Raw genomic sequence first — 13,411 nt, forward strand, 5'->3', positions numbered from 1 at the left:
TATATAGAACTGGAATTTAGAAGACCATCTAGGTCAGTTTGGGAGTCATCCTGAACCCAGGAGAGATGATATTACCCAGGGAGAAAGTATAAGGAGAAGAATTCCAGGACAGAGTGTTAAGTGACATCTATGCTTTGAGAAGAAAAGCTGAATAATGATCCATCAAAGAAGACAGAAAAGGAAAATCAAGTGAGAAAAGTCACAAAAACCAAGGAAAGAGAAACTACCCTGTAGAAAGGATGGTTGATGGTGTTAAAAACTACATAGAGGTCAATTAGGATGAGGATTGAGAAAAGGCCATTGGATTCAGCAGCTGTTAACCTTGCAGAAAGTGGTTTCAGTAAAGTGGCAGGGTCAGGAAACCATTCACAAAAGGTCGAGAAGTGGGAATTGAGGAAATAGAGGCAAAAAATACAGATAAAACTTTCTAGGAGTTGGGCTATGAAAGGGAAGAAAGATGTAGAATGACGAAATGAGAGGATGGCAAATTGAAGCATTTTAAGGTAAAAAGAAGATTTGGACATATTTGTAGTTAGTAAGGACAAAAACCCCAATAGCTTAGATAAATAAGACAGAGGGATCAAATGTTCAAAGGGAAAAGGGCCCAGAAGGAATGAAAAGGGGACTGGGTCAATGACACAAGTATAATCCTGTCAAGGTAAGAATGACCTCTTTGCTCAGAGATTGGAATAAAGAAGTGAAGAATGAGGAAGTGTATAGAGGGGATTTTTAGCCAGGGCAGGGTGACATGAGGAGAGAAGGGAAAATTTTGGAACAGCTTATGAAAGGAATGTGAGAAAGTCAATCAGGCAAAACAATTAGGATTATTGAATAGCAGTGAGTGTTCAGCAAGATGAGAAATAAATTTGCAGTAAACCCATCTGTGAGACGTTCTTGAGTAGTTTTCAGCAGTGTTCAAGTAGAAGTACAGAACAGTCAATGGTGGCAAATAATCCAGTGTTGGGATTTAGAAACATGTGAACATCAAGCAAAGGATGATGTCAAAAACATGGTCTGGAAGTAGCAGAAAGGAGTAAAAAATATGCCCACTCCTCCTCTAGGCCTAGTCACATACTCCCCAGTGAACATTCTCATCACGCCCATCCCACCAGAACCCTGCCTCTCTGCCAGGGACAGTGCCCTGCAGCCCCAGTCACTCATACTGCTCCCCTTTATGTGCTGTCTTCTCCCACTAAGCACCTCCAGGGTAGGGACCATCTTGCTTATCTTTGCATCACTGGCATTTAACACAGTGCCTAGGACAAAGTACGTGTTTAATCAATGTTCGATCTATATAATATAGTGTATTGGAAGTCATTAGAGAAGGAAGATCCAGTATTGGAGTGTCAGTCGAGATGCAGTGGCTTCCAAAGAAATGGTTAAAAGTAAATGACAATCAAGAAAATAATTTTTTAAGTTCTTTAAAAAAAATTAATGCTTCATGGTTTCCCAATTTTTAACCTTTGTTTTCTACAATTGATTTCCAAATTCTTTCCTACCCTCCCTCCCCTTCCCCATCATTGAAGGCAGCAATTTGATAAAGGTTATACATGTGCAGTCATGTAAAACATATTTCCATATTTGTCATGTTGTGAAAGAAAAAATAATTATTTTTTAACAGATAGGCTCAAGGTCAATTGGAATACAGTTGTTGAGCATCTGTAGAAAGCAAATGCTCATTAACAAAAGTTGCTCTCTACCACTGCTAACAGACCCTCTGGATTCCTTCCTTCATCCTTGACTATTGTTTTTTAGTATTCTCTAAACAGTCACAACCATCACCAGCTGGGTTTTCTATGCCTTACTCCTTGCAGTGGCAATAGCTATTCAACAACAAATTTATCATCCAGAGGCTGCTCCTAAAATAGGGAGGCCTAATGACACTTCTTTCTTCTAATGAAGATAAAATGGAATCTGTCACTCTCACAAGTCCACTTAAATAACTACATCTCCAATAAAAAATTAGAGATAAAAAACTTCCCAGCAAAAACGGATTAAATGATCACATACCCCTTTCCTTACTAGTCCATAGGGATGTTCAAACTTAATTTTATTTGTATTTGGTCTCTAATGTTCAAAATTAAAAGGCAAACAGTATAATGGATGTTGGAAATGTGTGTCTACTAAATTTCTTTACTATTTTAAATAACTATTATTCAGCTTTACTCTATGAAAATGATTGAGAAAGGTACATATAAAAGGATGAGTGCAAGGGAGTATTCAAAGAGGACCAAAGGGCATTATTATGGTAAGTACTGAGCATACAAAAAGAAAAGTAAGGCAGTCCCAGCTCTCACCGGGAGAAAATGGGAGGATGACTAATAAAAAGAGGGTAATCAGGAACATTTGAGATGACACTGGAACTGAGTGCTGAAGAAAGCTAAGGGTTCCAAGAGGCAGAAGTAAGGAGGAAGAGCATTCCAAGCATGGGAGGACAGGCTTTGCAAAGGTAGGAAGGTGAAAGGAGGTGAGATATTACAGACAGGAAACAGGTAGGAGGATAGTGTAGAGGATGTGAGGGGGAGAAGTGTGTGGTCACTGTGGGAAGATGGTCTACAGCAAGGGTATGATGGGGTTTAAATGCCAAAGAGTTTGTACTTAACCCTAAAGGCAATGGGAAATCGCGGATGCTTCAGATCTGTGCTTTGTTAACCAGAATATCTATTTGACCTCCAGGTGGAAAATGGCTTGGAGAGAGGGGAGGCTGGAGGGAGACAGGAAGACCAATTAGAAAGCTCCTGGAAGAGAACCGATGAGAGGTCATAAACTGGGGTGGTTCTGGTATGAGTGGAGAGGAGGAGAAGGATTTGAGGATGTTAAGGAGGTTAGAATAGAAAAAAACATCAGGGTGAATGAGAGGGAAGAGCAGAGGAGGATTCCTAGGGTGCAAACCTGAGCAACTGGATGAGTGATGGCGCTCTCAATGGAAAGAGCGAAGTTAGGAGGAACATGGATTTAGGGACAAAGATCACGAGTTCTGCTTTGGAAATAATGAATTTGAGCTGTTTATCAGCCAGCTGGACATACCAAGACAGAAAGGAATAGACAACAAAAAACGCATAATACAGCCTTACTGTAGGGAAACAGACATGCCATAATCTGTGGTATGATACACTCACACATATTATATCCAGAGTATCCCAAACATTTTAGGACAGCTTAAAACTGCACTAAGACATGGGGCAGCTAGGTGGCACAGTGGATAAAGCACCAGGCCTGAATTCAGGAAGACCTGAGTTCAAATCCTGCCTCAGATACTTGACACTTACTAGCTCTGTGACCCTGAGCAAGTCACTTAACACTCACTGCCCCACAAAAAAAAAAAAAGTGTGTAAAACTGCACTAAGACTTTTGGGACCATCTATATATGTATTTATCTTCTGTCTGTGTGTATCTAGCTAGCTACAGCTATATATTTTTATGTTTAGATACATGCAACACGCATACCTATATAAGTATATACACATATTTATATGTACATATGTGTATATAAAGACACACAAAGCCTGTGTGGGCCAGACACACACAGCATACATACATCTACAGGTTTTTTGTGAGTGTCTATATATACACATATATACATATATGTCTGTGTGTCTACATATAGAGACACACACATCCATCCATAGAAAATAGCAGTTTTAGAAAGAATGAAAAAAGGTTGTAATCCTCAAGAGCTTTGCTCATAGCGATGTACAGGTGAAGACATAAGTGGAGAGCACCCATTAACAAAGAAAAATGCTGGGGCACTTAGGTGGCGCAGTGGATAGACCACGGGCCCTGGAGTCAGGAGGACCCGAGTTCACTCAGACACTTTTGACACTTACTAGCTGTATAACCCTAGGCAAGTCATGTAACTGCAACTGCCTCACCAAAAAAAAAAAAAAAAAAAACCTTAAAAAAAAAGAAAAATGCTATTAAGTTACACAAATATGCATACCTTGTATACTGAGAGAGAAAGATATGGTATAATTGGAAATAAAGGTTAATGTAAACAGCCCTCATTGAAGGATTTACTCTACTGATTTAAATTCACACAGAAGGGGTAATGAGGCATTGAAGGAATATGGAATGAGTTTGAACCCTGACTCTGACCTTGAGCAAAATCCTTAACTTTCCTGGGTCTTCGTTCATGTTTGAGAGGTCTTGGAAGTCTATCCACTAAGAAGAGGAGACACTGTAGTGCAGTGGAAAGAGCACGAGTTCTGGAGTCAGAGGACCTGGGTTCAAATCCTAACCCCTGATGCTTAATATCTTTGTGACTCTGAATGGCCACTTAACTTCCCTGAGTCTCAATTTCCTCATCTATAAAATGGATGGCTCCTGTGGTTCCTTCTGGTTCTAGGGGCAAGCCTAAATCTGTTTGAAGTATATTCCATAGGTCTCTCTGTCTGTCTACCTCCCTCCCCACCTATACCATTGTTTGCCTCATGGCAGATACGTTTTTCTGGTGTCATGGATGAAATAAAATGTAGCCAAACATTTCCTAAAAGGAGATCTGGGGTAAAATAATGAATTTAAAATAAGATAGAACTCCTAGAATTAAAAGGTTTTATAGTCCACTTGCCTTAGAAAGCCATTACATCATCAAAAATTTATTCACAATTTGATCACCAAGTATAGGAATATTTTTTTTTTTTTTAGTGAGGCAATTGGGGTTAAGTGATTTGCCCAGGGTCACACAGCTAGTAAGTGTTAAGTGTCTGAGGCCGGATTTGAACTCAGGTACTCCTGACTCCAGGGCCGGTGCTCTATCCACTGCGCCATCTAGCTGCCCCAAGTATAGGAATATTAAAACTCAAAGCTACCTGAGCTACCCCTCAAACCTTAAAAAAGATTACAGAATAAAACAGGTTCTACATTATATGGTAATAAAGGCAGTGAACTGGTTTCTCCCAAGAGATAATGTTAATTGAAAATACAGAAAATCAAGAAGATTTTAGGGAAATTAATATAGGATATCCGTAAAAGGTATGATCGTAGAACAGGTTAGTACCAAATTTCAGAAGTGAGTGGAACCTCAGGAAAAGACACCTCATAACCTAACATGCTCATTTTACAGAGGAGACATCTGAGGCCTGGAGAAGTTAAAGGATTCACACACAATAAGCCAATAGTAAAATTCAGTCAAAATGGTACGGTATTTTTGACCATCAAGATCAACCATTCCAATAGATGACTACCTTCTGAAAAGTAATGGTTAAGAATCACAGTCACTTTTTCCAGTTATCTATAAGGGGATTAAATTTGTGGATTATCTATGGCTTGTGCCCATCCTACTCCTAGGAGCAAGCATTAGAGGTCAAGCATAAACACAGTCTGAGTCTGAGGCTTTAGGGATGGGCACACACACCGTGTTTTAATCTAAACATGTAACTGAATGTTTTTCCACAATAGAGTTTCAAAGGCAAATATAGATCATTTTTTATAATTCACTACTTTAAAACATCTGGACTTCTGTTCCCCTCAATTAGCTTTGCCAAATTCTGATATTAAGAGATTTTTAAAAAATAGCAATAGAGCCACCAATGCACTCAATATACTTTCAATACAATTCAGTTATTCAATTTATAATCATTCAAATTATAATCTAATACAATTTAATAATCAGAGGGATATCTAACTATATAGCTGTGTATTTTTGTGAAAATGCAATCTCTGTAAGGCAAAGATTAGCTTATCTGCTGCTCATGATACTACTTTAGAGAGGAAAAATCCCACAGACCTCTGATTTTTTAAAAGGTAAATGTTGGTATAAGTGATTACATGAAGTAACTTTAAAATCTCACTACGGTGTGGCGAACATAGACATTCCAAGTTTGTCTCTTTCTTTCCCGTTTTCAATAAAAAGGAAAAAACCCTTTAATTTGTTATTCTGAAAAGGGTGTGGATCTCATTTTGCAGTGCCAAAGGCATACTTTTTGGAGAAAAATTTCCCTTAAAAGACCATTTTTTGTTTTATTTTGTTTTCCTACAACTCTAGGCATAATTAGAATGCCAATAATGTTAATCAAATCATCTCATTCTTTCAAGATTTGGGTTAAAAAGCTTTACTTTATTAAATTAACAAATACTATGTTGGATTAAGTTAAAAGTAGTAATGTTCTTACCTTTCCATCAAAGAAATGATGATTAAACATGTTATAATGGCAGAAGATCTCTTCTGTATAAAATTGTGAATACCTAGAAAATAATTTGTTAGGTTATTTGAATAATGACAAATATTTTAGAGCAAACACTTTCAATCAACTCATTTAAAGGATTTGTGACAAATATTTTCGATATCAAAATACATTTGGTCTTTGGCTGGTTTTGATTATTTACCACCATTCTTTTATCTGAGGAAATCAAAGTGTTTTCCAAACATCAAACTAACTTTCACAATAACTAGAGATACAAAATATTGTCCTTATATGCTTCTGTTCATGTATTGTTTTTGTTTTTGTTTTTTGTGGGGCAATGGGGGTTAAGTGACTTGCCCAGGGTCACACAGCTAGTAAGTGTCAAGTGTCTGAGGCCGCATTTGAACTCAGGTCCTCCTGAATCCAGGGCTGGTGCTTTATCCACTGCGCCACCCAGCCGCCCCCCATATATTGTTATTACATATGGAAAAAAGAATTTACCCAAGTATAAGAAGTCAGTGGTAAAGCTAAAGAATAGTTGAGCATGAAACACAAATATTCCTTCTGCCTAGTAAGCAATTGCTGTATAAAAAAAATTATCTGGGTCATTCAATATACATATTAAAGTCAAGGTATGATAATGAATAAGAATGGAATTTTTTTTACATCATACATATTTAGCAACTTTAGAAAATACTGCATCAGTACATTTGATTACCATCAGTTAGTCATATTCACTTGTGATTAACAATGAAAAAATAAATATTCAACACCAACATTTTTATTTTCTAATATTAATCAGCTCAGCTTTATACTTAATGGCTATCAATACATACTATATTCACTGCAATCAGTAGCTAGAAAGGTTAATGTATTTTCTGACTAGATTATTTTATTTTCTGACAAATCCTCTAATTTATTTAAAGCATAATTAGAAGACCTTTTTAGAAAAGGATAACTGTTTAAGTGTTTATTGTTAATGAATAAAATATTGAGATATACTCTCACCAAAGGTATCAGAATGGGTATACTGGACAAGGTCCCATAAAAGGGGGAGACCCTATAGAACTGTGAGGTTCTCTGATGCTACAACTTACATCAGAGTTGTGCTGAGTGTAGCACATCACAAGGCCTCCTTAAAAGAAATCACCCTAACAATCCATGTAGGAAAAATTAAAAGGATAAAATATGACTATCACTCAGATACAATATAGTTAGATGGCTGGTTCACTAAATTAGTCCATTAATTAAAAAAAATATCTGGGCACTGAACATGAACAAAATTAAAAAGTAGCTGGAAAATGGACTAGATTGAATTTGGGAAGAAGAGCAAGTTATATCCAAGAGATGCTTCGGAACACAAAGACTTGTTTTTTTTAAATAAACATTCTCCGCAAGTGACAGTGATGTTGTTATGGTTGTGCATTTTGGAATGCTGCAATCTTCAAAGAATCAATTTGCATATGTCTCAAAGAACAACAGATAATAGATGGTGAAACATAAGCAACATGTTTTTAAATTTTTTTTTAATTTTAAAATTTCTTTTCTGTTTAGAATTTTATTTTCCAAATTAAATGTAAAAAACAAATTTTGACATTGGGGGGGGCAGGCAATGGGGGTTAAGTGACTTGCCCAGGGTCACACAGCTAGTAAATGATAAGTGTCTAAGGCCAGATTTGAACTCAGGTCCTCCTGAATCCAGGGCCATGCTTTATCCACTGTGCCACCTAGCTGCCCCAACAATCAATTTTTAAAACTTTGTGTTCCAACTTCTCTTCTTCCCTCCCTTCCAACCCCCACCGGCCCAAGAACTCAAGCAATGTCAATATAAGTTATGCATGATAGTCATGGTAAAACATCTCCACATTAGCCAGGCTGGAGAGAAAACAGACAAAAACAAAACTTCAGATTAAGGAACTATCAAAAAAAAAATTATGCTTCAATCTGTTTTCAGATGCTATCAGTTCTTTCTCTATAAATGGATTGCAATAAGTCCTTCAAAGTTAGATTGGATCACTGCATTGCTGAAAGTAACCATGTCCTTCCCAGCAAAACATCTTACACTATTGCTGTTCTTGTGTATATAGTACATTTCACTCTCTGCATTCATGTAGGTCTTCCCAGGTTTTTCTGATAGCATCCTGTTCATCATAACCTTTATATAGTACCTTAAACTTGACAAAGAATTTTCTTCACAATAGCCCAGCAAAGTAGGTACCACACATTTTGCCATTATAATCAATCATCATAATTATTTACCTCCATCCTATTCCCTTCCCATGATATTTACTTTATTTTCAATCTTCTTTTACCCTATTCCTCCTCAAAAGTGTTTTGCTTCTGACTGCCTCTTCTCCCGCTCTGCACTCCCTTCTTTCACCCTTCCCTCCTTATCCTCTTCCCCTCCTACTTTCCTGCAGGGTTAGATAGATTACTCCTCCCATTTGGGTATGTTATTCCCTCTTCGAGCCAACTCTGATGACATTAAGATCTTTGAGCTAATTCTGTGTTCTAAATTTTCTTCCTCTCTCCCTCCTCAACCCCCTCTATGAAATCAAGCAATTCAATATAAGTCATACATGATAAGCTACATGTTTTAAGGCATGATCTACATTCAAGAAGTGGCATATGGAATATAATCTGGGAAAGGGATTGTCAAAAAAGAAAGTGGACAGGACACAAGACAAAAGCAAGTGATTACATGTGGAAAAAGCAAGGGATATTCATCTTTTGAGGAACAGCCAGGTACCCTGGTAGGACCTATGAAATGTAAAAAGACTTAAGAGCATGTTGAGTGGAAACTTGGTTAGCTATACATGTAGAAACATGGACAAGAACCATAAAAGATAAGAAGATATAAATGAGCTGCAATATGCATTAAGGGAGGGACTACCCATATTGATGAAATTAATTTAATCAAATGTATTGAAGTTTTGAAGGATAACTCATTTACTTTTTTAGTAACCTTAAGCTAAATGTATTCATTGTTTTCCCTGGAAAATAATCAAGAATTACTGATGGAATGTTTAAGGTAATTACCTCCACTGAATTTTTTTAAAATTTTGAAAAAACACTATTGTTTCAAGTCTTTCCCTGCTCTAATCTATCCCTGACAAGTCTATTAAAGAGATTTAAAAAATTTTTTCCACATTATTTTAAATATTTTTTCCAATTACATGTGTAAAAACAAATTTTAACATTCTTTTTTTTTTTTAATTTTGAGTTCCAAATTGTCTCCATCCATCCATCCATCCATCCCTGAGATGGCAAGCAATTAGATATAGGTTCTATAGGTGCAATCATGTGAAACATATTCCCATTATTAGTCATGGTGTAAAAGAAAACACAAAAAAAAGAAAGAAGGTAAAAATAGTATGCTTCAATCTGCATTCAGATTCCATCAGTTCTTTCACTGGAGGGTGATAGCATTTTTCATCTAAGTCCTTCAGAATTGTCTTCGTCTTAGTATTGCTAAGAATAACTAAGTCATTCACAGTTGATCATTGTACAATATTGTTGTTTTCTTCTGGTTCTGCTCACTTTTTAATGCAATCAGTTTCATGTTATCTTTCCAAGTCATCCTGCTCATCATTTCTCAAGCACAATAGTATTTCATCACAATCATATACCACAACTTGTTGAGTCATTCCCCAATTGATGGACATCCCATAATTTCCAACCCTTTGCCACCACAAAAAGAGTGGCTATAAATTTTTTGTAAAGGAAGTCCTTTTCCTTTTTAAAAAATCTCTTTGGGACACAGATGTAGTATGGGTATTGCTGGGTCAAAGGAGCGCAAAGTTTGACAGCCCTTTAAGCAAAATTGTTCCCCAGGATGGTTTTTATCATTCACAACTCCACCAAGAGGGCATCAGTATCCCAGTTTTCAAAAATCCACCTCAATATTTGTCATTTTCCTTTTCTGTCATATTAGCCAATATGATAGGCATGAGGTGGTATCTCAGAGTTGTTTTAATTTGCATTTCCCTAATCAATAGTGATTTAGAGCATTTTTCATACGACTATAGATAGCTTTGATTTCTTTATATGAAAACTGCCTGTTCATATCCTTTAATTTTTTCAATTGGGGACTGATTTTTATATCCTTAAAAATTTGGCTCAGTTCCCTAGATTTGTGAGAAAATGAGGCCTTTATCAGAGAAAGTTGCTGTAATTTTCCCCCTCCCCCATTTTCTGGCTTTCCTTCTAATCTGGCTGCATTCGTTTTGTTTGTGTAAAACCTTTTTAATTTGATGTAATCAAAATTATCCATCTTACATTCTGCAATGCTCTCAATCTTTTTTTTAGTGAGGCAATTGGGGTAAGTGACTTGCCCAGGGTCACACAGCTAGTAAGTGTGTAAGTGTCTGAGGCTGGATTTGAATTCAGGTACTCCTGACTCCAGGGCTGGTGCTCTATCAACTGTACCACCTAGCTGCCCAATGCTCTCAATCTTAAGAGAGATTTTCTTAGAGCAAAGATAAATATGTCACTGCCCTCACTCAAGTGAACCCTGAGGATCCCTATTTCATTCTAGATTCCTCTGGAGTTTTAAAAGCTCCACAACTTGCCCCAAGCTACCTTTCAGACTCACACATCTATCTCCTTCCTTTTGTTTCTCAAAGAACACATAGCACCTTTCCTGGCACAGAACAAACAAGAAGCATAATAAATGCTTCTTAACCAGACTTCACAATTCAGTCAAACTGCCCTTTTATCTGTTCCTTGTATCTCTATTCAATCTCCCTTCTCCAAGCCTTGCACTGATGATTCCATATGCCTGGAATACCTCCTTCCTCACCTTCACCTTCAGGAATCCCGTCTATCCTTATAGAATCCTCTAGCATCGTTTTCTACATAATGTAGTTCTCCTGATTCCTCAACTTGCTAGTGGTCCTCACTAACTACCCTGTATTTATTCTGTCTATACTTCTATGTGTTTACGTGTTATCTCCCCCACCGACTGTCAGCTCCTTAAGAGGAGAGATTGTTTTCATTTTTTTTTTTAAACAGGGCAATGGGGTTAAGTGACTTGCCCAGGTCACACAGCTAGTAAGTTGTCAAGTGTCTGAGCCAGATTTGAACTCAGAACTCCTGATCCAGGGCCAGTGCTTTATCCACTGCACTACCTAGCCACCCCGATCGTTTCATTTTTAAACCTTTATTTCCAGCTATTGCTAGCATGTAGCACAATGCTTGGCATATAGTAAGGCGCTCAACAAATACCTGCTGATTGATTGATTTTTGTTTATCAAATTAATTCCCAAAGGCAACTAAATGTGAACTTTTACATTTTAATGACTTCATCCTCACAGTGGTGTGACCATGGCCTTGGTTTCTCAAAGTTTATGCCACTAAAGGGCAAACTCTAGCATGTTCAACTGAGCTTGAAATGCATCAAGTCCAAAAGGCAGACTGGGTCTAATTTCCAAGATTAACCAAATTAAGAATAGAGAAACTCATCACCAGTGGGTTAACCACTATGTGATGATTGTTCCTCAAGGCTTGTTGAAGAGCTCACCTTTCCTCTGTCACTTTCTACTTCCAGAAATGGTGGTAGAAGCAGCTTGTGAGGGTGGGTGGGGGTTGGGGGGGGCCTGTTGATCCAAAGAATCCCACAGTTTATACATCAATAGTCATTGAACTCTTGGTACTTGAAATGAGATACCTTTGTCCAACAACCAAAGAGGTGATATACTGCTGGAAGAACTGAACCACTTCAGTATTGACATTCTCTCTGAATAAAGCCAAAAGATATAAAGAAACACATCTAGATGAAGATATAGCTCGCAGATTCTCCTTGAATAAGCAAAAAGGGGAACTGATCATCATGCATCAAAAAGCATCATTTCATGAGACATCTGACCATCTCACCTTGCAGTATACATAACAGGCATAAGACAAAAGATTTCTGTGAAGATAACTGCAGCTTATGTACCATCATCTATTGCAAAGGATGAAGAAATTCTCTGAAGAACATGACAAGAACCTCTAAATCAAGTCAACAAAGACTGTGATACTTGGTCACACTGACATGAATGAAGGTGGGCACAGAGAAAGCAGCAAAAAATTTGATTAGAATTAAGAAATAAAGGCCAAAGGCTTGTAGACCACTCAGGAACCTCAAAGCAACCTAAAGAAGAGGGAGAAGACACCTCATGAAAAAAGCACCAAGCATTATTTTAAAAAATGGAAGGAAACTAAATAATTCAACAAACAAGAAACAACTGGTTATAAAGTAGGGAGCCATTTCTGAAACAGCTCTATGTGTGTAGTCAGAGCACAGACTACTCAGAGTGCTAAGGGCAAAATCAATACCAATTAGGATAAGGTGATACAAAGATACTGTCATACAATTATAACAGCTTCAATCAACCTATTCAAATAAGCTATTGACTGAAAAATGGTAAATGGCTGAAGAACATGACATCAACTCTGATTATCATCATTTATGATAGAAATTTAATCAATGTAAAATAGTCACTATCACAGGGGGCTGAAAGAGCCCAGGAACTGACTCAGCCAACAAACATTTAATCACCTTGCCAATGAGAGACGCATGGCCTGGCCTAAGGCAACACATAGCTTAGAATATAGAGTCATTTGTAAACTGTTAGAAGGTAGAACATTTCTAGCAACATTACCTCACATAATAGTTAAAGGCAATGAAGGGAAAAATAAGGTTACAGAAAGTTGACATCATACCTAATTTAAGTCAGAACCTAGAGTATTGGTAGATTAAATTGAAAGGACATCAAATGGATGCAAAACAAAACAGATCTTCCATAACTTCTGTAGTAATTTCATCTTCAATGGCAAATGAATCATCATATTTGGCTTTAGTCATATATGTCTCTCATATATATATATATGTGTGTGTATAATCATACATATGCTATATGAGGAAGTAGAAAAGGCAATTAAAAACATGAAGCAAGGAAGGGTAATTTGTCTAAACAGAGGTCAGAATAAATTCATGCAAGAAGTAACAATTTTGAAAACATCAAGGGAACAATTTTTCAAGATATCACAAAAGAAGGGTAAAATACCAACATGACTGGGATATTTTTATTCAAAAATGACCAAGAGGACATCAGCAATGAATGATCCATATCTATTTTCATTGCTACATGATATTTATGAGAATCATTTTACATATGACTAGAAAAGGAGATGAGTTAGTCATGCAATGAGACTGAAGGACAACTTAAGTCTGACACTGGTACCCATGAAATGTTAAAAGACTTTTTTAAAGGTCTTAAAAGGCAGACCTTCAGTGGGCCTAGGGA

The 13,411-nt window shown here is 37.0% G+C and overlaps 1 protein-coding gene across 1 annotated transcript in view; it reads right to left on the bottom strand.

The window, feature by feature from the left end:
* Positions 1-13,411, bottom strand: part of ZCCHC4 (zinc finger CCHC-type containing 4) — a 66,682-nt gene that overhangs the window by 34,955 nt on the left and 18,316 nt on the right. The window contains 1 exon segment of the mRNA XM_043973175.1: positions 6,111-6,183. Within this exon segment, the coding sequence (XP_043829110.1) occupies positions 6,111-6,183 (73 nt within the window).

Source organism: Dromiciops gliroides, chromosome 6 (assembly GCF_019393635.1).
Source record: "Dromiciops gliroides isolate mDroGli1 chromosome 6, mDroGli1.pri, whole genome shotgun sequence".
Classification (NCBI taxonomy): Eukaryota; Metazoa; Chordata; class Mammalia; order Microbiotheria; family Microbiotheriidae; genus Dromiciops; species Dromiciops gliroides.